Source organism: Phalacrocorax aristotelis, chromosome 10 (assembly GCF_949628215.1).
Source record: "Phalacrocorax aristotelis chromosome 10, bGulAri2.1, whole genome shotgun sequence".
NCBI lineage: Eukaryota > Metazoa > Chordata > Aves > Suliformes > Phalacrocoracidae > Phalacrocorax > Phalacrocorax aristotelis.
Genome location: NC_134285.1, coordinates 12,348,381 through 12,372,590, shown reverse-complemented (window position 1 = coordinate 12,372,590; position 24,210 = coordinate 12,348,381). Strand labels below are relative to the sequence as shown.

General features: G+C 39.0%; 1 protein-coding gene across 3 annotated transcripts in view; it reads right to left on the bottom strand.

Moving 5' to 3' along the window:
* Positions 1 to 23,970, bottom strand: part of TXNDC11 (thioredoxin domain containing 11) — a 35,428-nt gene extending 11,458 nt beyond the window's left edge. Inside the window, exons 1-9 of one of the 3 annotated variants that reach the window (XM_075105276.1) lie at positions 23,713 to 23,970; positions 19,779 to 19,853; positions 19,274 to 19,490; positions 18,419 to 18,516; positions 16,339 to 16,468; positions 8,224 to 8,317; positions 6,841 to 6,953; positions 5,434 to 5,634; positions 2,118 to 2,901 (exon numbers count right to left, since the gene is read on the bottom strand). In XM_075105276.1, the coding sequence (XP_074961377.1) occupies positions 2,118 to 2,901; positions 5,434 to 5,634; positions 6,841 to 6,953; positions 8,224 to 8,317; positions 16,339 to 16,468; positions 18,419 to 18,516; positions 19,274 to 19,490; positions 19,779 to 19,853; positions 23,713 to 23,864 (1,864 nt within the window). In that variant the 5' untranslated portion in view covers positions 23,865 to 23,970. The remainder of the gene's footprint in view (positions 1 to 2,117; positions 2,902 to 5,433; positions 5,635 to 6,840; positions 6,954 to 8,223; positions 8,318 to 16,338; positions 16,469 to 18,418; positions 18,517 to 19,273; positions 19,491 to 19,778; positions 19,854 to 23,712) is intronic. The other 2 variants (XM_075105274.1, XM_075105275.1) reach the window with 2 other exon arrangements.
* Between the last annotated feature and the right edge of the window lie 240 nt (positions 23,971 to 24,210).

Genomic DNA, 24,210 nt, shown 5'->3' with positions numbered 1-24,210 from the left:
CCATTTTTCACTTTCTACATAGCATTGAAGTACTTAGCCCTTACCTTGAAGACTCCACTTAATCCCACATTTATTTGCATTTATTATCTCATTTTTAGTTACTTTCCCTGTAATTCTGCTTTCCTCTAGACCTTTAAAGACTGTGCTATTCCCATGCCAAACAGACCGACCACCTCTTGTTTACTGGTGACCACCTTCCTCTTCATTCAACTTTCTCCTGGGTTTTAGGATATTTAACAAGTAGCTGACCAGTGGTAAAAGTTTAAAACAAGCTCCAAAGCCCTCAACCACCTTCAGGTACATTACTCTGAGCCTGGACCATGTTCTCTAAATTGATGCAAGATATTGACTGTATCCTCCTTTTCTATTTAGATAGAGAAATATTATTCTATGCATTATAAAATAAGAATATTCAATAATCAAGACAAAAGATAAAATATCAAGCACACTAAAAATAATTATTTGACCAAATAGAAACATCGTGTACTGGTACTTCCAGTCCAAAAACTAGGCCCCAGTAAAACTGTCACTTTTGTACATACATAAAAAATACCAGATCATCAAGTTTATCTCTGAAATGCAAAGAGCAGTACATTTAATTTTATATATACTATTCAGCATTTCATTAAATTCTTACACCAGACCAAACCAGGCTTTTTTTCTTTCTAGCTCTCCAGATTTGGAGTACCTACACATAATTAAGTAATAACTGAAAGAAGGGGGCCAATTAAAAGACATTCCTGAATTTTTAGAAGCCATCCATAAAAACAGAAATCTGTTGAAGATATTAAATGCAAATCTGTTTTATTTTAAAATACCAAAAGTTAAGAGGTTTAAGGAAGTTAAATAAAATTAAACAAAAAAACCAAACCACAAAACCCAAACATAAGTCACGGTGACTCCTTGACAAAATATATAGAAGCAAAAATTTTCTGGAAGTTCAAATGACTTAGGATAGAAATAACCTGAGTGTTACTCAGCAGAAAAACCCTCATCATGCTCAGGAAATCCTGAGGCCTGAAAAAAGTTTGAGACAGAAAGTACTGGGAGCAGAAAGGGGAAGGAAATTTCTGCCTTCTCACGCTGATCTTAATTTTTCTTAAGCATCCTTTTATGGTCACTGGGGGTTTTGTTTGTTTTTCCAGAGTGTTTTTCTGGGGGGTTGGGATGGAGACAGGATACAGGGCTGGATGGGATCCTTAATAAGGACATGGCTATTTGTTATGTTGTGCATACATTTGTATTTCCAGATTTATGGCAAAATGGAAATTAATACTGTAAGAATTATATAGATATACCTTCTTGAATAATTTATTTTAATACTATGCTTACCTGAATTTACTTCCATGTTTACTTACACTGCTAACATTAAAAAAAACCCCTGCATTTTCTGAATGTGGCCTCAGTTTTGCACACCATGGTAGGTAAATGCACGTGGTTAGGCATGTTGTGTCTTATTCAATAACTTGCAAATAAATCAGAACTGTGATCGTTGAATTGGCTGGTTTTCTTGTTTTGGGTTTTTTTTCCTCCTGCAATTCAGCCAGGAAATAAGAGCATTGACAGATTTGGCCAAAACCACTTCAGAGCTCTACCTTGAAATAACACATACTTTTCAAAATAAATTTAAACCAATTTATAAGTTGGTTTCAGAGGAAAAGAGGAAGGGCTAGTCTCTGCTGGTAAGTGGGCAGTATCTCATGAAATTCTGGGATATTTAGTACAGAGAACAGCTGAGCAAATACCAACACCATAATTAATATACAAATATCTCCTGTAATATCAAATGTGTTGATGCATAGTATTTTTTTTTTCCACAAGCAAATTAATTTATATTTTACCAATTCCTTCAACCCTTCAGGCAGTCAAGAATCACAGATTTTGAGGTTCACTTCTTTTAAGCAAATTACTTTTGGTATATGAAACGTAGTTCTTACATCATCTACAACATAATTCTACAGTTTGGTTAACCACTAAATAAATTAGAATAGAATAAATTATGATTCACAACGTTGACTATAGCCTCCCTTTTCAAAATGGTATTAAGTTTTCCATTCATAAGCTTACTTGCAAACTTAATTTTCTTATTTCAAGCATTTGTATAGTGGATACCATACCCAGGGTAGATCCAACAAGTGATTGATTTTGATCCAGGACATAATGCACTTCTTCTTTCAGGTCAACAATGGCAGCAAATTCCTTAAGGTGAGTAGAATTTGATGCTCCTAGTCTCTCTGCATATATCCAAAAAAGATTTGAATCCAGGAGATAAAGATTCAAGGTTTTGTTGGTCCTGCAGCTCAGACCAGTAATGTTAGTGCTACTAATATGAAGGTCAGGAATAAAACAATTCCTATCCTCAATGTGAGGAATAGAATGTTGGCTGTTATCTTTCTTCCCATGGGAAGAAAATGCTATTTTGGGGGTCTGAAAGATGGTCTTCTCAGAACTAATGAAACTTAAAAAATGCCTGTTTACCGTCCTGCAACATGCAGTGTAATAGCTAAAAGGACTATAGAAGCTTAAGAAATTGCTGCATTCTATGGTATTTGATATAACTTGAAAAAAGGTACGTTCCTGGAGGTAGAAAGAGTCCAAAGCTGCTTCTATCTCTAAAAAGTTACAGTGTGGCACATGGACTTTATTTGGTTTGACACCAAGTGTCTGGTTAACGCAAAGCTCACAGATGTTGTGAGTTCTAGATATTGAATGCCACTGTGGAAGCACCACTGTGTTACAGCATGGGTACTTGGTTATTGAAAATGTTTCTGGTAATTTCATATGTGCATCTAGTACAGAGGAATCAAATGCTGGTGAATCAGTGTCTCCTAAGTGTTGAAGATCTGGCTCAGCTGCTTGGCTTTTATTACAGCTGTGGTATTCCAAGGCCACTTTGGTAATCTACAGGGTGGGAAAAAAAAAAAAAGCAAGATTGACTGTACATAGTTCACTCAAATGCAGTTATCTGTTGCAGGTTCAACAATATATGCACAATTAGAGATGGTATTTCAGGAACATAGCGTTGACTACTCCTTTGCTCTTAAAAAAAATTATAGGAGGCTCTGACTTGATAAGAAAGTTAAATCTTTAGATATTTCAGCATGAAAGAAATAAATGTGCAGAACAACCAAAAGCCACTTTAGAACTTTTTCAGTCCACTACACTGATCTCAAGGTCCTCTTTGCATCATATTTATCACAGTACAATAACACTACATTTTAAGGTTAAATCCCACTACATGAAGCACTAATCAGTTGAGGATCCTGAATTTCCTTTATTTTCCAATACAAGGAGGAAATAAATAAAAGCATTCATAGAATCATAGAATCATTAAGGTTGGAAAAGTCTTCTAGGATCATCAAAGTCCAACCACCAACCCAACACTACCTTGCCTCCTAAACCATGCTTGTATGAAAAGGGAATAGAGATTTTTCCTGGTATAGGTGATACACAGATTTTGTAACAATCACTAACAGTGTTGAAGCAATGTTAGTATTCTCCCAGCCATGGGCATATAGTTGTAGTACTGCAGGTGTACTTTGCATATAGTAATGCATAATTTATGGGAGAAGAAAGAAAAAAAAAAAAAAGGAAAAACAGAAAAAAGCCTGCCTCTCAGTGCAAACATTCCTGTGCTGCGTCACCATTTTGATTTTCATAAGCAAAGGGACACAAGCAGCAAAAAAGGCGTGTTTATGGACCATAGAAGGAATTCCCTTTCTAGGAGATAAATAACAGACCATTCAAGAAAGGAAATGAATGAGATACTTCCCTTCATCCTCATCTATCACATGAAACATAATCAAAATACAGAACATACACACATTGCTTACACAAGAACACTTTGATAGGAATCATCATCATTATCAAAGGGATGTTGAAGGGTTACGTCTAGGAGGGGTGCTGTGTTACAGGACCATCAGTATTGAGATGTGGTCTATAGCAACAGTTTGCCACATTCTTTAACAATTCATTGTTAGATATTTTCATCCTGAAAATGTTCAATTAAATACTTAAAAGAAACATGACCCCTCATATTATAATCTAGCCTGAAGATTTTGACTACCTACATAAACTTGAAGAAATTATGAACAGAAAACCAGATTTGCAATAAGAAATCTCACTTCAGTGAGCTACTATCAGAAAAAAAAGTTTTGCTCTGAGAGCTTTCAACATACAACTTGGCAGCCTTGTTCTCTGCAACTGCCTTACAGCCAAGTGGTGTCATTGCTTAATGAAACCCAGAGGATGGCTGCAGTAAGTGCCTCTTCCTATGGTAAACAAGTTGCACAGTATCTCTCTATCAAAGTGAAGCTATACAAGATCAACTGGAATATTTTGTATCGCATTTCACATTTTGATTTAGATAAATACTATTATTTAGCAGAATAAAATCTGAATCAGAATATCTTCTGTTGCACTGATTTGATCTAAAAAAGTGGTACCTGTTACTAGAACGTTTAATCTGTGACAAGCATCACTGAACTAAGTCTGCCAAAAATAAGACAGGTTAGTACAAGAATAATGGCAGTTCTTTTCCAGTCTTTCCACAAAGATTTCCCCAACCCTATCTTGTAGCAGTCTAGCTTTTACTGTGTTTATTTCTACTTTGTCTGAGTATTGTATCATAAGTTATTTTAGGTTTTTTTCCTCATTGCTTCAGATGCTGCAATATTCATTACGCCGCCTTCTGGAAACCACACATTCCAGGACATAGATGCCATGTAAGTCAGTCAACACTGCCACCAAAACTTAGCCCTGCTTTTCATCTTCTACAGATTCTTGTTCCTTAGTGCTATGCTATCGCCACTGTCATATGCAGCTGTGTGATACACTAAATGGGACAATGGGTTCCAGCTGAAAAACAGCCCAGGGAAAAAGGTTATTTTTCAGACAATTTAGTTTCCCTATCTCATTTATAGCAAAGCTTCACGAACTCCTGTCCTAGGCAGTTCAGAAATTGAAATAACAGCAGAGGAAAAGAAAATTGGAAGGTGACTAAGGAATGAATAGATCCATTCTTCCTTGCATAACCACTGCTGGAAAGATGGAAGGAGAGGAGAAATAGAATGGGGTGGAAGTCCTGTGATACTCGATACATTCCTGCTCTTTCATTTGAGCTATGTTAGCCGGAACAGAAGATCAGCATCTCTCACACAGCACTCACCACAAAAAGAAGGGAGTCAAGAAAAAGAGTTAAGATGCTTGTTCTAAACAACTGTTGACATGAGACAAAGGTATGTTGTGCAGGATGCAAGCCAGCATAAGGGAATTGTGATAACATGGCTTGAGAAAGCATGCTTTTAAACAAAACTGATTACTTGAAACGGTGAAATAAAATGCAGGATCTACCACAATTAAGCTCAGAACCCTGACTAAAGTTCTCAAGTTCTAGTATTTTTGAAGTGGAAAAAAAAAAATTATTTAACTTACTTCATCTAAAAGAGGATGAATTTCTGCTAAGGGATCGTAAGGTATAAATATGAGAAGTGCTGGTCCTTTCTTCAGCTCATTGTTTAGAAGAAGGCTTTTTCCACCATGTGGTCTCAGCCAGCGTATGAACATCTCTCGATTTTCTAGAGCCCACTTGCAAATGTTCTCAGCAGTATAGTTCATGGCATCATTTGGATAGATCTTGAAGAGGGGAAAAAAAAGCAATTATTTGTCCTCACTTGGTTTAGTAATTAATGCAGTTCTCAAATATGACATGCTTTGTTACTGTAATACCTAAAACTGTCCTTCTAAATTCAATGACACTATTCAGCGAGCTTCAGCATTTCATATACCCTTTCCAATTGGGAAATTTTCCCAAATGCTCATCAGATCATAGTAACACACACAATCTTTCAGGCAAAAAGTATTCTACCAGGGAAGGTCCTCTTTCTTTTATTACATCTTTATAATCTTTCTTTTTCTTACTTGTATAAATTTTCTTTGTAAGTGAAAGAGCTCAGTCTCTAAGTTGGTATCATCACATATCTTGATTTACAGCATATTAGAGAACTTTTCCCCACTACTTAGTCACCATATTAACTCACTTTAAATTAGTCTTTTAAGACTGAAACATGAAGACTGCATTTAAAACTGGTATTTCTTATTACTCGATGCAGGGAAAAGAAATGCATAATACAAAGCACTCACAGCTTCTAGGGCCATTTTAATAAATTAGGGCAAGTTTGTCTCAAATCTCTTGCATAGACAAAAGCAGCTTTATGTCTTTACCAGTAATTTAACATGAAAAATCCATGTTTCGCCTAGTCTCAATTGAATAAAATACACGACTTATCTTCGTAGAGTTTCCACTCATGGTAGCAGTGTGGATAGATACGGTCTCTATGCCAAATAGCAAATCTGAAAGTTAGTATTTTCAGTCTTGGTCTTCCAAACAAGGCAGATGGATTAAGAGTTACTATAAATTTTCAATTAAATTAATTTGCATGATTTTTCTAATCAGCGTAATGTCATACCTTTAAATCAAAATGCACGTTTTCACTATTCGTGCTATCTTTCCACAAAACCTCTTTGTCCATATCTTCATTCAAGTAGCCTTGTAACTATAACCCACTGAAAGGGGTAGAAACTTCAGGAAAAAGTCTTTGCGTAGTCATTTCTGAGGTGCTTGGGTTTTGCTTTGATAGAGATCATAAATTTGGGTCTTAGCTACTGTTTAGAACAGCTGCTGACTGACAGAATGAAAGCATGTATTACTGTACAAAAATATTGTTCTTAAATACCCTGTATCCTGAAGTTCTGTGAAACACTTATTCATTGTCTACTACGACAGAGCTTCAATCTCCGTGTACTGTGTCAGAGTCACTACAACAGAAATACAATACTCACAAGAGATGTGTTGACGTGTCTGTGCAAATACACGCTGCCTGAATGCACCAATGAGATCTCCTCTGCAACGTGTTTATCCGTGATCACTCCAAAGCGTATTGTTCCAAGGTAATCTGAAAGGGCAAATTTTCAGTTTTTAAACATATTTATACACACCAAACCTCTCTCCCAAAAGCCTTAGAAGAACATATTTAAACCAAAATGCAGACCATTGCTGTGTAAAAGGCACAGAAATCTGCAACGGCCAATATCGGTGATTAAGTGAGGTAGAAAAAAGATAACAAGAGCAGGCAACAAGAGCATGTTCCTCTTCTGCACTCAAGGTATAGAGAATGTTAACCTGAATTACTCAATTTCTTGATTTGCTTATTAAATGCAGAATCTGGTACACAGATGCAGCTTGCTATGTGTTATGGCATCTCAAAAGCCAAGATGAGATACACGTATAAGGAAGATGTACGAACCCTGACTGTTTACATGATGTGCATTTACAGCAAATATATATTATTTAAATACGTATTATATTATTTCTGAATTTATGAATATGTACACATAAGGATAGAATGCTTCTCATCTTCACGTTGCAAAGAACTATCCCAACATAAAAATGGGGAAGTTGCAGAACAAAATATAGGAGAACAGGTTCTATAGCATATACCAAGTCAGCAGCAGAATAAAAATCAGATTATTGGTATTTATTTCCTTCATTTGCTGACAGGAAGAAATATCCCTAAAATGTGCTCATCTTAACTTTAGGAAAGTTCTATCTAGAATTTATTACACCACCACCACCACCACCACCACCACCACCCCCCCCCCCCCAAAAAAAAAGGTGTTAATCATATACAAAGTTTGCATATTTAAATGCAAGAGTTTTTAGATTTTATATTATTAATGCAAAAGAACAGGGGGAGAAAGCCCTTCTCATCATGCTACCTTGTACCAGCTCTATTACTCCATCCAGGAAAGAACTTCGTTGAATTCAGTTACATAAGTATTGACAAAGTCAAGTTCATCCTAATACCTGACATTTCAAATGCTGCACAAGACAAACACTCTTTGATTCAACTTAAGTGCTAGTCTGATTATGGCTCTATATGGGTTGCACCTACACATCTAGGTTTTTGAGGAAACTGTATCTTAATGCATCCTTGAATAGCAGCCTATCATATACTTTATTCCATGATGGCTGATCATATAATAAAGCCTTTTATGTAAGCAATCCTTGCACTGTAATAAAAGACAGTCTCATAATTATATCAACATCAAGAAACACTCAAAAGGGGTTAATTCCAAAATTACAAAATATTGCAAAAGACCTACAGAAGCCCATCTACATAAGTCATTCACAGATGCTTTAAATTATGAAAATTAAGCTTTTACCTTTCTTTAATGAATGTAATGCTGATGTGAAGAATGTTAAATAACCAGGAGGTTGAGGTGAAGCATTGAACTCAAAATATCCTAGAACTCCAGGCTGAAATAGTAACAATTAGAGTTAGTTTCGCTATTTTCAAGTATAATTATATGGGGCAGAGCGATTATTTGCCTACAGTAAAATACCACAGATTTAAAAAAGACAATGTTTACTGAAGAGCGGTCACTTTATGCTGCAAGAAGAAATTTAATATTAAAAGACTGAATGGAAATCAGTTCTAAAGTTGTCATTCAAAAGCTATGTATGAGAGAGGGTTTTTACGGCTGTAGATGCAGAAGTTTAACAGCTGCACATTTTCCATGTTAGCTATTAAAAGTTCACTAAAAACAATTAATATTTGCTTTTTATTTGCAACTATTGTGACTATTTTATAAATCAGTTCCAGCACCAACATAGGACCATAAGCGTTGTAAAGACTTCTTTTAGAATTGGAATATCAAATACGATTTTTCCAGAGTATAAACAACTAAAACAGGAACACTTAATTGTTCACTATTTTGCACATAATTAGCAACTACATATGAATTTACACATTTTGTGCATGAATTCTTGAACTGCTAAGCCAACTTATCATCCCATCATTAAGCTACCATTCATTGTAAATTCTTTCAGTATATCTTGCAGGAGTCAGTGAGAGTTCAGCTGCACGAAAATAATGAAAGAGCCCCATATCCCACCTGCATATCCATAAAGTTCTTCGAATTGCCAAACAGACAATTCAAAGCTTAGAAGACTCGTCCCTAAATAGGCCTATTGACTTTGCCAGGTATAAAGCCTGAATGGCTTCATATTAAATTCAGGAAGAGAATCTGAGAGAAGCTGACTTGGAACAAAGAGGTGTGTACTCTTTAGACTCCTCTTGCTCCAAAATTTCAATTAAGTTCTTCTTTTAATATAATCCATCGAAAATATGTTTTTAAACACATCACTGAAACTGTGATAATAATAAATTTTCTTGCTAATAAACTTAGAGGTCAGAATAAGTGATGGACTTTGGTTACACTGTGTTTTTTTTTCCCTAGTTCCACCAGTTCATACAGAAAGAGCATCTGATACACAAAGCAAGAGCACTCTAGGGATTACTGTGGAACAAAATATTCCAGACTCACCAATCACCCATTTGTGTGGCAAATACATTCCCACTTAAGTATTTTCATTTGGTATGCTGGAGCCTGCTTTATTTTTTTCTTGAGTTTTACATGCAAAAATTTTAATTTCTTTTAAAAATAGGAACATATATTTTACCTGTTACTGTCATTAGTCATACAACTTCAGTTACTCATACCAGCCACAGGAATTGAGCTAATTCAATATGAATTAGTGACGTCAGGACGTTCACCAATAACGGCATTCCAACTAATGACCCGCTTTTTTTAGGCTTTTTAGGCAGGCACTATCTTTCATGAATGAATGCTAAACAGAAGGTCCTTGTTCATAAAGATTCCTTTTGAGGTACCCCAAGAAAATTATCAATAGTAAAAATGAGATACAAGCAACTAGTGAAATTTCTGCAACAACAATTGTCAAGAGGGAAATAAAAATATAAATAGAAGTGAAAAAATACAGCAAAATAATAACATCCTTCTTTTTTAAACAATAAACAGGTTAGTAATTAGTGTTCACCTTTTTCTCCTAGTACTAAACTAAGACAGTATAAAGAAACAACCCCTTATAAAAAACTTTTAAAGCATTCAAGTGAACCAAAATAAGGAGACAGACAAGATCGTAAAAATTTTAGTTTTCCCATTTCCTAGGCCCATTTTTGAATACCATTAGTGTATGAAGCGAACTTATGGCACCAAATATTGAATGAAAGAAGAGTCAAAAGTGACAGTAAAATGTAAGAAAAAGCCACATCTAGAAATATTTATGTATTTATTAAAAACAGTGATGTTCTGATTCTGACTGCCACTTCTGTTGAACTTAATAGCAGCTTAAGACTTCCAGATTTTGAAGAATAAGATGTTTCCATTATACATTTTGGAAAGTGTTTTTTCAGTAACAAAAATATTTTAGTGGAGAATATATACTAGTGCTATATGCCTAATTAGTAATCTGGTTAATTAATGTTGTTTTATCGATAATCACACAAGAGTTAAAATTTCCTCGGTTACAGGCTGCAATTATACATATGAGGAAAGTGTCTAAAAAGCTGTATTTCTTCTCAGGTACTATGTTGTTCTGCCCACAATGAAGATATTCACTTACCAATACCAACTACTCTGTTCATTTTAACAAAATGGCACACCTCCAGGTGCTAGCAACTTAAAAGGAATCTTGCTCTGTACAAGTGAGATTCAAGTATTACAGAAGAGATACCTCGATGTAAATAAGAGGTTCCTAGTTTTGAATACAAGTATACTAAGAGGAGCTTGATGGCAGCAACTCGTATTTCCTTTCATGTAAGAACCTCCAGAACAATAACTGGTGTAGCAACAGCCACCTGCATACAATTTACATGGGCATCTCCATACAAACTGTTATTGATGATCAGCTGCCTCCAGGCAAGCATCTGTGTGGAGTTACGGTTAACTATCTTCATGCAGGCAGTTAGGAACAATCAGTTGGACAGGATGTGACTTGCTGCTGTATAAAGTTTGAGGATAAAATATTGGAATGTGACATAGGGATAGTTTAAAGCACTGCTTTAGGAGCATCAGCGTTGCTAGAGTGGAGCTTACTGGAGCTTGTCTTTCCATTAAACAATCTTCAGCACATGCCTCAAGCCAAGTGTCTGTAGGAAAGGTTTTGGAACAAACCTGAGGACATCAATACTGAAGAGTCCTAATTTCTCCTAAGGAAATTCATATCTGGAAATTTAAAAATCATTAATTGTAGCACAGCCCATTTCTTGCTTGGTCTCTACAGCAGAGGAATGGAAAGTGACATGTGATGGCAATTAAACACAACAGACTTTACAAGAATCTCAACAATTATGGAACAGCAGCTTCATAGACACTTTAAGAATTAACAGAGATCTTCAGGTGACTAATTTTTATTGGAGAACAGCCAGTATGGTTTTATTACTGAACCATGCCTGAAGTCTATCACAGTTCTGTGAAGGAATAAGCAAGCATGTAGATGACTGATCTACTCAATGCAGAATACTGTAATTCCCAAAAAGCCTACAAGAAGCTACCAAACACACTGGAAGAAACTAAGGTGATAAAGAATAACATGAAAGGTCCTTTTCTAGATCAGTAGAAAAGACAGAAAGCTACACATAAAAGTTATTGTTTTTACACAAAGACAGCCAGCCAAGATGTGTAAGGATGCTCATATCGTTCAACATTTCTATAAACACTTTGGGAAAGGGAGAGAAGGGTGAGGAACAAAATTTGTAAATGTTATTGGGAATCATCGAAACTGCAGCTGACTCAGAAGGGTTGCAGAAAGACATACTAAATGACTATGCAATGTGGGCAACGAAGCTGGTGAAGGGTCTGGAGAGCGGGTCTTATGAGGAGCTGCTGAGGGAGCTGGGGTTGTCTAGCCTGGAGAATAGGAGGCTGAGGGGAGACCTTGTCACTCTCTACAACTACCTGAAAGGAGGTTGTGAGGTGGAAAGTGAGGTGGGCGTTGGTCTCTTCTCCCAGGTTACCAGCAATAGAACGAGAGAAAATGGCCTCAAGCTGCATCAGGAGGGGTTTAGGCTGGATATTAGGAAAAATTTCTTTACTGCAAGAGTGGTCAGGCATTGGAACAGGCTGCCCAGGGAGGTGGTGGAGTCACCATCCCTGGAGGTATTTAGAAGATGTGTAGACGTGGCACTTCAGGGCATGGTTTAGGAGACATGGTAGTGTTGGGTTGATGATTAGACTTGATGACCCTAGAGGTCTTTTCCAGCCTTAATGGTTCTATGATTCTATAAAGAACACTGAAATTTAAAGGCAAATAAATATGAAGTAATGGGAACAGAGAACAGAAAAACCCTCGTAGCTACTGATTAGCTTTTACAATTAGATAAATGCTTTTACTACTCAATTAAGTTATTTCTATCCCAATTTGTATGTATTCATTTTTATGTTTTGGCTATATTGCATTGAGGTAAGGGAAATTTTTTTTTTCAGAATCTCAGACTTGTGCAGGCATGGATTTCCTGCCTCATTTATCTGTAAGCACAGGAAAGAAAACAGCAGGAGGAAAAGAATGCATTATCTCTGGGGTACAGAAGAACCAACATTACATACCACTAATTCAATACTGTAGAAATGCAAAGAAACAACTGTTGACTGATATTAGATTAATTACATTTACAAGTAAAAGTCTGTTCATTTTCTAACAGTGTTAAAAACATTGTGTATCCAGAACTGAAAGCAAATTCTCACATCATCATTTAACATAGGCACCACGGTACCCCACACAAGAGCAAGCTATTAAGGCAAATCCACTTCTGGGTCAGACCCTACACAGCTGGTTAATGCTCAGAGAGCATTTCTACACAAATAGAGCTGATACCTTGTTAAGGCACATGCGAGGTCCCTCCCAGAGAGACCAACTCCTCCTGCACCTCTCCTGAAGCTAGAAAATGTACAGGTCCCTGTGCACATTTAACTTTCCTAAGTGAATGAAGCTTTTAGTCTAATTACAGCAGCTGTGTTTTCTTCCTCTGTGCCTCAGAAGGATGAGGCCATTTCTAGTAGCTAGATTAGTCAGGTGAGGAATGTGATATGCCAGTTCGGATTAAAATGAAACTGTTACATCTCTGCAGTTAAGAAAACAAAATAAGCCTGATTGTAGGTACTTACAGGTATCCAGAATTATGGTAGCAACTGCAGATCTTTCTCCTCATGGAATGTGCAGGAAGATCTAAGTTACAAGTTTTTAACTGCTTTCCCAATGGGATTTTTTTCCTTACTGTCAAAAATTAAATTCTCACTCTTATCCAGTTCTAGTTTTGCACCAGTATTATTCCACAACCACAAAAAAAAAAAAACCAAACCACACACCAAACCTTAAATAGTATCAGAAAATGCAGAATCTGAACTTTCCAGTAGTCAGCCAGAATTTTTTTTTCACAGGGTTTCAGCGCCCTCTTGTGAGAGCAATACAGCATCTCACAGTATTCGGGATTTGAGGAATGGACATAACACCATGTAGCTACCACCCCTCGCTCTTACATTTAGCTGGATTCTGTTCATTAGTACTTCTTAGAAACAAAAACGTGCTAATTAACATTCGAATACAAAATAAAATACTGCTAGTTTTCAGTATCTCTTCATGTGGTTCAACTTCCAAAAAAAATGCTTTGAATGTTTACCTTGTTAGTTCAGGTGTACTAATATATTTAACGGATTTTGATATTCAGTTGAGTGTGGGTAGAGCTCCTGGTTTTCTCCACTAGATGCTTTTTCTGTCAAAAGCTGGCTGCTGGAATTTGAAGACAAGACTAAAGCACCAAAAGCTTCACAGATTAGATGGACAAGTCCTGGCTACCAGTAAATTGAGAGACATCAACAAAATGCCCTTGAAACAAAAAAAGAAGGGTGCAGTAGCTCTTTTAAGTGTGAAAACACATGCTGAACAGAACTTCAGCTCACCATGGTGCCCTGCAAATGAATCACTCATCTATTAACAACTTGCCAACCTATTGCATGCTCCAGATTATATATAGTGCTATCCTTGGACAGAGAAAGAAAATTAATGAGGACCAATAGCGAGTGACAGGCAACTGCCCTACAACCTACTGCTTCCTTAACATGGGAGACCTTAATACCAAAGTAGAATCAAACAGCCAAGGAACAGAATGGGCACTGCCTAAGTGCAGTCTGGGGATCAGCTACAAAAGATCCTTTTCAACTGAAATTTTCAAGTCAAAAGTAAATACTCCTAACGCAAGTTTACAGAACCCATTCCCTAGCAGAACACAGGACTGAAAATTAGATACTGATGATGACAAATCTTCCAGAAAATATTCTGAGCTTCAAAATAATTTGCTTTTCGACGAAGAAATCACAAAAACCTGATCAAGCAGCAGACAGTGGTCAAAATGTCCAATGGTCTATCCTTTACATTCTTCTCTCCTTTCCCTTCTGCTAAAAATTAGCATTTTTAATATATAAAAGATCAAAAATCAAAGGAAGACACTAGCCAAGGCTATCAAAATAGCAATTAGTTTGTGCCATACATGCACTTCCTGTAACCTACTCTACTCCTCCAATTTTTCTCGCTCCTTAAACACAGGAGTCACCTTCTGGATTTTATCTTCTCTTACAAAAGGTATAGCAAGTTCCTTGACTTGCATGGAAAACATCAGAAAGCAGTCATATTTATAACTGTTTAAAATGATGAAACCACGTGTTTATTTCTGGTTTAAACTAACTTTCCCTTTGTGCCTGATTATGTTTCCCTCACCATCCTTCTTCATATACAATTCTCTGTATCTTAGGTCTTCTCTGTATCCTAGCTCCTGATCACTCAGCATTTGCTCTTCTTGCTGCACTCACCTGGACATGCACTAGTCAATGCCCTGTTCCCTGAATTGATATTACTGCATGAGCTGACTGTTATTTTTGTACCCCCTTCTCCCTCTTGCTTAACTTTACAGAGGCAAGACACTGAGCAGCTAGTGCCATGGTCTGGGAAATAACCTCAGTCTTAAATGACTGTGGGGCAGCATGACAGATCAGACTATTCTTAGTCTATTTCAGAAAAAAGAACCAACCAACGCTGAACATAAACAGAGATTGGGCATTTGGAGCCACAGAATCTGAAGCACAGGAAGGGGGGGAAGTTTGAACATAGAAATAAAGATATCTGTTCAATTGCTAAGCAGTATTTTTAAAATATTTTCAGTTTCCCCCATAAACTTCTCAGTCTTTTTCCAAAGGAAGCACACCTCCTACTGTAAAGCAAGTTTAAGCTTAATTACACTACTCTTATTAGCTACCTTTTGCAGTCTACCAAGAAATAATTCATGTAACACATACCAAAAACCAAGCATGGCTGTTTTCGAATCTCTACAGGAGGCAAGAAAATATGAGTTTTAGAATGGCAAAACTGAAGCAGTGAAAGGACAACAGAATTGCTTGTGATCACAGAAAGTATTAGCATCAGAGACAGACATACAACTTGCTACTCCTGACTCACAGTCCCCACTTAAAACATTGGAAAACTAAACCCATTAATAGCTCCCGAGGGATAAACTGAAGCGAGAACAGCACAGCCCCTACCCATGGTATCTACCAGTGTGCATCCCCTTACACTGCGGCAGCTTTCATTTAACACCACAGGTCGTGCTCTGTCCTGCCACAGAACCAGTCATTAGAACAGGCGCCAAAGAGGAACTCTGCTTCATTCTGAAACACTGGAAAGCCCCTCTCATGTTTTGGCCACTACTACAGCATCAATTTGTTGATCATGTTTTCCATTCTCCTCTAATAGCTTGAAGTTTAGTGAGATTATGGTATTTCTCCATTGCACACTATAGAAATTGACAGTTTTAAAGGGATTATAAATGGTTGTTTAAGCACTTTTTGTCTAATTGGAAGTTATTAATCCACTAGTATTGATACCAATCTTGACACCTCTGAACACAACAGACCGAAAATTAATGCAACACAATGTGCCAGTGGATTAAAATCATGAAGTTACAGCATACAAAGTGGTTAGGAGCTCTTACTTCAACTGATTTCACATTTCTTTTTTACTTAACAGACTTATCTTATTAGAAAGATTTAATATTCCTTTAAAAATTGAAGCGATGATTATATATTTCTCAAATGCTTTCCCAACTTAGACTGCAAGATTTTTGCAAAAAGATTTCTCCCTTCTTTCTTGTTCATATGTAACTATTTGGTGAGGTAACAATTTTGATTGTTGTCTCTACAGACTGTAGTACTGTAAATTAAGAGCATCACTGAATCATAAGTGTTACTACACAGGGAACCAACATTATGAATTTGTCACTTCATATTTTTATTATTTTAACAAATTTACAGGGCACTGATTTCAGGATCCTGGAAATAAACTAGTACTTTGGAGCAGATCAAATTTAATTGTGAAACAAGTCAAGCTCTTTCTGAACCACAGTGGTAAAACTAGAGAAGAGAGACAAGTACCTCATAATTTGAGAGGAAATCTAGTAATTTTGATCGAGACGAGATGTAGAGTAGTGGTGTCATCACCCGGCGAACAAACTTTTCAATATAAACAGCACTCATAGGGCCTTTGTATTCAATTGGTCCAAAACTAGTACCAAAAAAAATAATAAAACATTAAGACTTAAATTAACAATAGAGTCCCTCCTGGGGGTGGCAGAGGTAGGAGCTACATAGACAGCATGCTCAGCCTCTAGGGAATTACCCTCTGTGTTAACTAACAGTGGCTTCTGCAACTGATAGAGGAGTTGTGTTACCAGACTTGAAGTACAGCGCAGAAATTGCAGCGACTCTAGCCTTAAGAGTCTATGGGTAGGGGCAGTGTGTTGGTGAGGGCGAAAGGATGGAGGCCACATCTGAGTCCCGTTAAAGAAGCTGGTAAAATGCAGGTATGAATTATATGATCATATACATATCTTTCTGTTTTGTCTAAAGTAAATACATGTGACTTAAAAATACAGATCTGAAAAATGTCTCTGTTTTCACTTGACTTTTTAAAAAATCTTTATAAAGTTCAAACAGTATAAATTTGAAAAGGTGCAATATTTTTATACAGACTTTTAAAAGTAGCACTCAGTAAAGCAGGGACGAATCCAGTCACACTGCTGATGAACAGACTCAGGAAGTCTATAGTTTCTCCCCCAGCCATCTGATAAAACCGCTCACACGACATTAGGTAATACTAAAATAGAAGGCGGGCCAGGCCTTGTAGCTACGATTTCCAGAGCTCCTCCTTCATTCCCTTGAAATCCTGCATCTGTTTCATTATTATTAGGCTGAACAAAGCATCACAGTCCAAAATGAAATCAAACACAAAAAGCATGAGGAGTTAATCCATTCCCACCAAAGAATTTCATGTGATGCATTTTTTAATATAGTGTGGTTTTCAGAGTGTCTGTATGTGTATCAAAATTCCACTGAGATACCTACATTCAGATGCTTTGAAATGGTCTTCTCGAGCCCACTAGAATATTCTACATCCTACACTGACTTATTACAAACCTTTGTCTTAACAGCAACATGCACTGCTTCAATATGCCACATGCCCAGTACGCAGCACTTGAGGTTTAATATCTCAGGCATGAGGGGTGCATTACCCTTAGGGGTTTTTATGAAGTATCAATATGAATTTACTTCTCATCATGTTGTAATTCTGTTTAAGGTTACTGATAATACTGAAGTGCATCCACCTATTGTGTTGTAATTTCAAGATCAAATAAGTTTAAGTCAGCGTACATCCAAGTGGGATTGTTGTTTTCTTTATTACAGTTTTAATTATGCCAGTGCCATCAGTGTCTATTCCAAGTTCAGCTCAAAAAGATCAGGATTGCTCCTCCTCAAGACATAAATCCCCCCAAAAAAACCAAAATCAGCCTCTGTAATGGAAAAGAGCTGCAGTTCAAGGCTAGAATACACAAGTAAAATGCAAGTGATAAGCTACACGGCGTCCAGCCTTATTGTACCTTGCATTAGAAAGCATGTTTCCTTACCTGCTGCTCCATTCAAAGAGAAAAAAAAATACATACAAACACAAAAAAGTAAGTAAGATTATATAAAATTTTATACAACTACATCTCAACGTTTGGAGCATAAAAAAAATGAGTGTAAAGTTCAAATTTAGAAGTAAGTCTCCAGTACATAGTCCCATTTAAATATGCACTTAAATTCCACTAACTTCAATAGCCCTTAACTACATACTTTATTGCTGTCACAAATTGGGACCAGTGACACAATCCATCTACAGAGCAAGCAGACAACTGAAATAAATATATAAATTTGAATCCTTTACTTTCCATTGGAGGCAGAACTTCCAGGAGATGCACAGGTAAAATAAAACATCCTTAAGGATGAAGCATTGGCACAGCATGTCATTTACCTGACATTTACAGCCCTTCTTGACACCCAAGTAGCATACAGGATGAACTTCACCCAGAATCTCCTCCTCTACAACTAATTACTATAGCCGTAAATAGTATATTTTCAAAATGCAACACTTTATATAATATCTCTGTTTCCCCAGACTGTACATATGAAATCTTACCTCCGATGGTATAAGTGTATCACAGGAAAATAAAAGAAATGCTTCTGCTTCCTGCATTTCCCCTGGTTCCACCAGCAATTTACAGCCACAAACAGCACCTGCAAAGCAGGTAAAAATTCACAGCTAACAAAGTACATTACGTGTTAGATACAGAAGGTCACAGTATTTTTTTTCCAATCCATTCCATCTGCTATTTTCAGTGTCTTTTTTTTCCAACTCAGTATTCCATATATGCTCCTCTTAATTCTATCACACGAGATTATTTTTTTTTAATTATTATGATTTTAATCTTCTTTTTGTCATTTTGCAACAGCAGTCCTTTTGGTCACTTTTCTTTCTAGTTTTTAACCTCCTTAATCTAAAACCTTCAAATTCACTAACATAAACAGCATTATTTAGTTTTTCTGCAGAGTGGAAACCTGCAGATGTTTCAACGAGCAGAGATTTAAGACAGATCTACCTGTGAAGTATTCACATGTAACCAACTGCTAGAAAGCAGTGTTATGGCTGCAATCTCACGTGACTACCTGCATCCCCAAGGATACTGGAATTGGAAGCAAACTCCCTGTAATTTCTGTCTGACAGCAGATGAATACCTCTGAGAACACTTTACAAGGAGAAAATTGTAGAGTACCCTATTCAGGGGCAAAAATAACAGACAACTGAGCAGGAATCACAGGTTTTTCCATTTGTTGTACCACTCTGCACGCTAAATTAAAATTGAGTGGCTGAGTTAGCCTAAAAGGCGAGCATTCAGGTCCTACTGGTTCCCATGGGATGACAGAAATTAGCATCAGCTTGGATATTAAAAATACATCAGGTCATGTTTAAAATTCATATTTTCTCTGGAGTTACCTGGTCTGACAATCTGCTGGCCACATGTTCTATTTCCTCTCTTGCTGCAATGGACTGGCCACACCACGGCGCATAGAAGAAATACAGCACAATTTCTGAATCCTGACGAAGGTGATCTGCATAGTCTAATTGTCCCCGAAAAAGATCAATGACTGGAGATCTTGTGGAGAAAAAATTCACTGGAAGCTTCGCTGGCATTGTTACATCTTTTGCTCGGCTGAAATTAAGAACGAAATTAGAGTGGTTATTGAGACTGTACAGCAGTAGTTAAAAAGTGTGCCCAAAGCCCTGATTTTTAATCTTGGCAAAGGTCATGCAATGACAAAACTTTAGAAATTGATGCAAATTACTATGACACCATCTGAGTTAGTTCCGTGAAACACCATAAAAATCTAAAGATCATCCTTAACCAGCTTTAGAAAGTCACACCGTGATACCATGCACTATGTTTATGGGTATGTTAGCTCACACTCTTATTGCTGGTTGCTACAGAGCACAAAATTACCAGGAAGAGTGATTTCTTTGGATTTTTTCCCTGGCCTCATCCTCTTTTAACACTTCTACTTTAAGTAACTGCACCCTGATAAGAGAAGAGACACTGGTCATAAAGTTTTGTGATGTGACGTTTATATAAACAGAGACTATTACCCTGCCTCACGCTTTGCTTTAAAGTATTCTACACTTCCATTCTTTTATATTGTATCAGGAAAAAAATATGTAAATACGTATCCATTTATTTTACCAAGCAGGGACTGTGAACTGTTCAGGGCATATTTCCTCTTCAATGTAAGGGCAATATCAACAAATAGAGAGTCTCGATTTAAAGAGATCGTGGCAGAGTAAGTTTCTTAAGAGAAATTAGTTTGACCAGTAATACCAAGAATGTAAACCAAATACTCAGGAAACCATTTTCTATCAAATCAGCAATAAAACAATCAAAAACTTGGCATTTCCAAGGCGTTCAGAAGTTGTTACAGTATAAACTGCCTTAAATGCACGTGAATGATTATATTCTTTTTTTTATTCTCTTAATTCCAGAATTTTCAACTAGCTATGTTTACACTGGAGCAAGTCAGTTTAACAACTGGACCCCACCACTGTAACGCTCCGTTTTGCCATGGTTCCTTATGTGACAGGAAGTTTTAAGAAAGACACTGCATTCCTTTATCTTGCATCACAATAAAAAGCTCCTTCAAAAATCTTTTTACCTGATATTTCACCCTCCTCAGGTCACAATTTTAGTAATTGTGACAAAATTATCGATCCCCGAATGCTCTCAAACTCACACTTCAAGCGACCTCCTAACAACGCTGCCACATTTTCAAACTTTACAATCATTCTGGTTTGTAAGTACCACCTTTGTTTTTACAATACAGGCCCACAAAAGCCACAGCTCTTTTCTCATTTCCAGTTTACTAAGCATACACTTAAAGCTCAACATTTAAGAATCAATCCCAGTATATTTTCTATATGTAAGAGACAACGGTTGCTTCAAAATACAGAATTTTTAAAATATTAACTGTTTCCTCATGTTTACAATTCATTAATTCCACTACTCACAAAATTTTGTTTTCACACAGATGGCCAAAAATCTAGTTTCTTCTATGGACTTCTACCTGTGTTCCTTCCTTTCTCCCCAGTCCGTAACCCAGCATCTCCTTCCCCAACCCTTAGGTTCTTATGTCACCTCACAACCAACACCTCTGGTTCCCTCCCATTCCCCCAGCCCATGCTTATCCAAACTGCTAGCTTCTTCCCACGATTTCTAACTGCCAGCTGCACAGGACAACACTGATGTGTACAGCCCTCGCTCCCAGGTCAGGGCACAAATGCTGATTAGCTGCTGAAAGCGAAACACAGCAGCTAAACGTTGATCTCCCACCAACACATACATCTCCAGAGACATTAACTAGAACTTCTCGTTGACTAGTTGAATGAAAACAGACAATGTAAATACGTTTAAAACCTCTGCTTCCCCTACTGAATTAAACTGAAAGTGGACGATTGGTTCAAGAGTTACAGCGTAAGCCTTGAAAATGAGGTATGAAATTGGCTCCAAATCGCAAGAAAGTGTAAAACACATCAACAGAAGTTCCATGACATGCTTCAGTCAGGAACTACATGGCTACCTTCAAATATGAAAAACCTCCACTAATTATTAAAAACAAAACCACAATAAATCAAAAACTACCAGCTTCTTCAGCTGATTTGCTTAGCGTGCCTCCCTTTGCGATACCAAATGTATAACAGAGTACTTTTATGTCATTCCCAGGTTTACAAAGGGAATAGCACTCTGAAACCCTAAAAATTATACAAGTATAAACTGAGGATTACATAATAAATCATTATACAAGAATAACAATCACAAACTGTTTTTTAATAAACTGTGTTATTTACGTGCTGCACAGAGCCTATAAGAACTTAAACTCATTTTAACAGAACAACCTGGTAGTAAAGGAGAGCACATGGAAGTGCCTGTAGGATCAGCCCCTTTGACTGCAAGGTCCTTAGAGTGGGGTTGTCTCAAAAATCATTTGCATAGTTCCAGAAATAATTCAGGCTCTAAACCACAGGCTTTCCATAATAATACATGTTAAGTCAGGCTTCATTTGGCTATACCTTGAGCCACTATAAACCTGCAGTACCTCAAACCCCACTAATGGATTGCCGTGTAGTAAAGGAACTTTCCCTCTCCATACAGTTAACCACTGGTCTCAAAAGTTGTGTAAGTGCAGTGGTAGCAACTGTACACTGGTGCTGAGGCCGCAAACTGTACTGATGTGTGGTGAGAAACTACGTCCTGTAGTCACAGTTAACACGCAGTTAGCCATCCCCCAAAGTGCATGTGGGATTTTTACACTTGAATTTTCTGTTTCTGACAGCAACAGAACAGGGAACACTTTTATGATATGTTTGTCTCCCTCGCCACAATCTGAAAAGCCAAACCCCTTTAATCAAACTTCCTGCACAGAGAACAGGGTGGCGAGAATCATGTTCAAAGCACATTCCATTTGTGAGCTTCCAAATGCAGCTAGCAGTAAAATGAAAGGAACATGCAAGTTTTAAATAAAAGAGCAGGAGGAAAGCAGAAGCATCATTGCAAGTTTAAAAAAAAAATCAATTTTTAGCAATGGACAGTAAAACAGGGAGGTGATTAAGTCCAGAAATCATCTGCCATATGTTCTGTAATATGGCAAGAGCTTTACACTTTCATCTAAATTATCTGGTCACTGCAAGGTATAGACTACTGGGACAGCGGCACTGCTGCTCACAGAGCAACTCATTCATAGACTTAAAATTCACTCTGATCCAGATAATACATCCTCTGGGGACAGGTGAGAAAAGACAGCCTTAATATTTTTCAGAAGCATTACCTGTGAATCAAGTGTTTCTTGGAACAAAGATTTGTCAGATTCTGCAGAATAGGGAAGTAACCAGATCCTTGTGGCCTTCTCCCACTCCCAAAATTAAACCCCAAATGCCATAGATGTTCTTAAGTTAATATAGTATGACTTGGAGCACATAACAGTCACCTTGACCTAGAACCCACCCAGAACATTCAGATCCCAGATTAGGCTCCAGACGCGAGCTTCCCAGCTGCAGCACACTGACATGCCTACTGCACATCACCCAGGTCTCCCCGCACTTCCAGCTACAAGCAAAGCACCACCTGGTCCCATGCACCCGCGTACACCCGGCTCTCAGCAAACAGGAGCTAAAGAGGCTTTTGCAATGAAGAAAGTTCCAGCTCCCAAGAGGAGCACCACCACATTGGGGGGGGGAACCGCAAAGCACCCTTCTGTCTGAAGCGGGTGCAGGAAATGGGGGGGGGGAAGTCCCACTGACGCATGAGTCAGAAAAGACCTGTTTCCCTGCACTTTGTGCCCCACGCCGACACAGCCAGCTGAGCGCACTGAAGAAGGGGTTTCAGCTCTGTGTCCCCCTCCACCCTTCTGAGACACGGGTTATTCTCTGAAGAAGCGCAGCTTTCTCAACAAAGCGCCGCCCCTCACGCGTGTCTGTGCCCACGTACCTCCCGCCACACCCCGACGCCCTCCAATGAAGGGGCACGTGCCTTAGGAACAGCGCGGCTTCCTCACCGCCACAGGAAGGCGGGGAGCGCGGCCGTCCCGCCGGGGCAGGGTCACCGAGCGCCGCACTCCCCCGCCGCCACGCAGCCGGGCTGGCGGGCCCCCCTCCCCGACACCGCCCGGCACCCGACCGCGGAGCGCGGAGAGAGGGGCGGCCGCAGCGGGCACAAGGGGTCGCGCCCCGGGAGCGCCCGCGGCCCGGCCCTGCCCGCGCCGGCACCCCCGCGGGCGGCGCTGTCCCGGGCCTCCGCGGCACGCAACGCCCCCACGAAGAACGGCGGGAGGGCGGCCGCTTCCACCGGCCGCACCCCGCGTCCGCCCGGCCCCCGCAGCCGCCCCCACCATTACCTGCAGGTGACTTTGAGGGCGACGAGGAAGGCGCAGCCTAGCACGATGGCAGCGCCGCACAGCAGCTCGGGCCGCCGCGCCATCTGGGCGGCGCGGGGCCGCAGCCGCGGCACAGCCACGGGGCCGGGACCGGGGCCGCCGCATAACGGCATCACCCCCGGCCGAGGTGGGGACGGGTGCGGGCCACCGGGCCGCTCCCGCTCGCACACGTCTCCCTACCGCCCGCCTGTCAGCCGCGCCGGGGCGGGGCGGGGCAGCCCTCTCCACCGGCGAACCCGCCGCCGCCACGTCGCGCCGCCCCGAGCAGGCGCAGAGGTGGCCGGGCCAGCGGGGGGAGCCGGGGCTGGAGCGGGCCCGGCCGGCGAAGGACTGGGGCAGGGGGCGGCGTGAGGCCGCCCGCCCTCGCTCGGCCCACGTCCTACCCGCGGGCTCGGGAAAAACACGTCAAAAATTATTTTGTTCGCCTCCTGCTGTCTGTGCAGGGCATTGTTAACATTC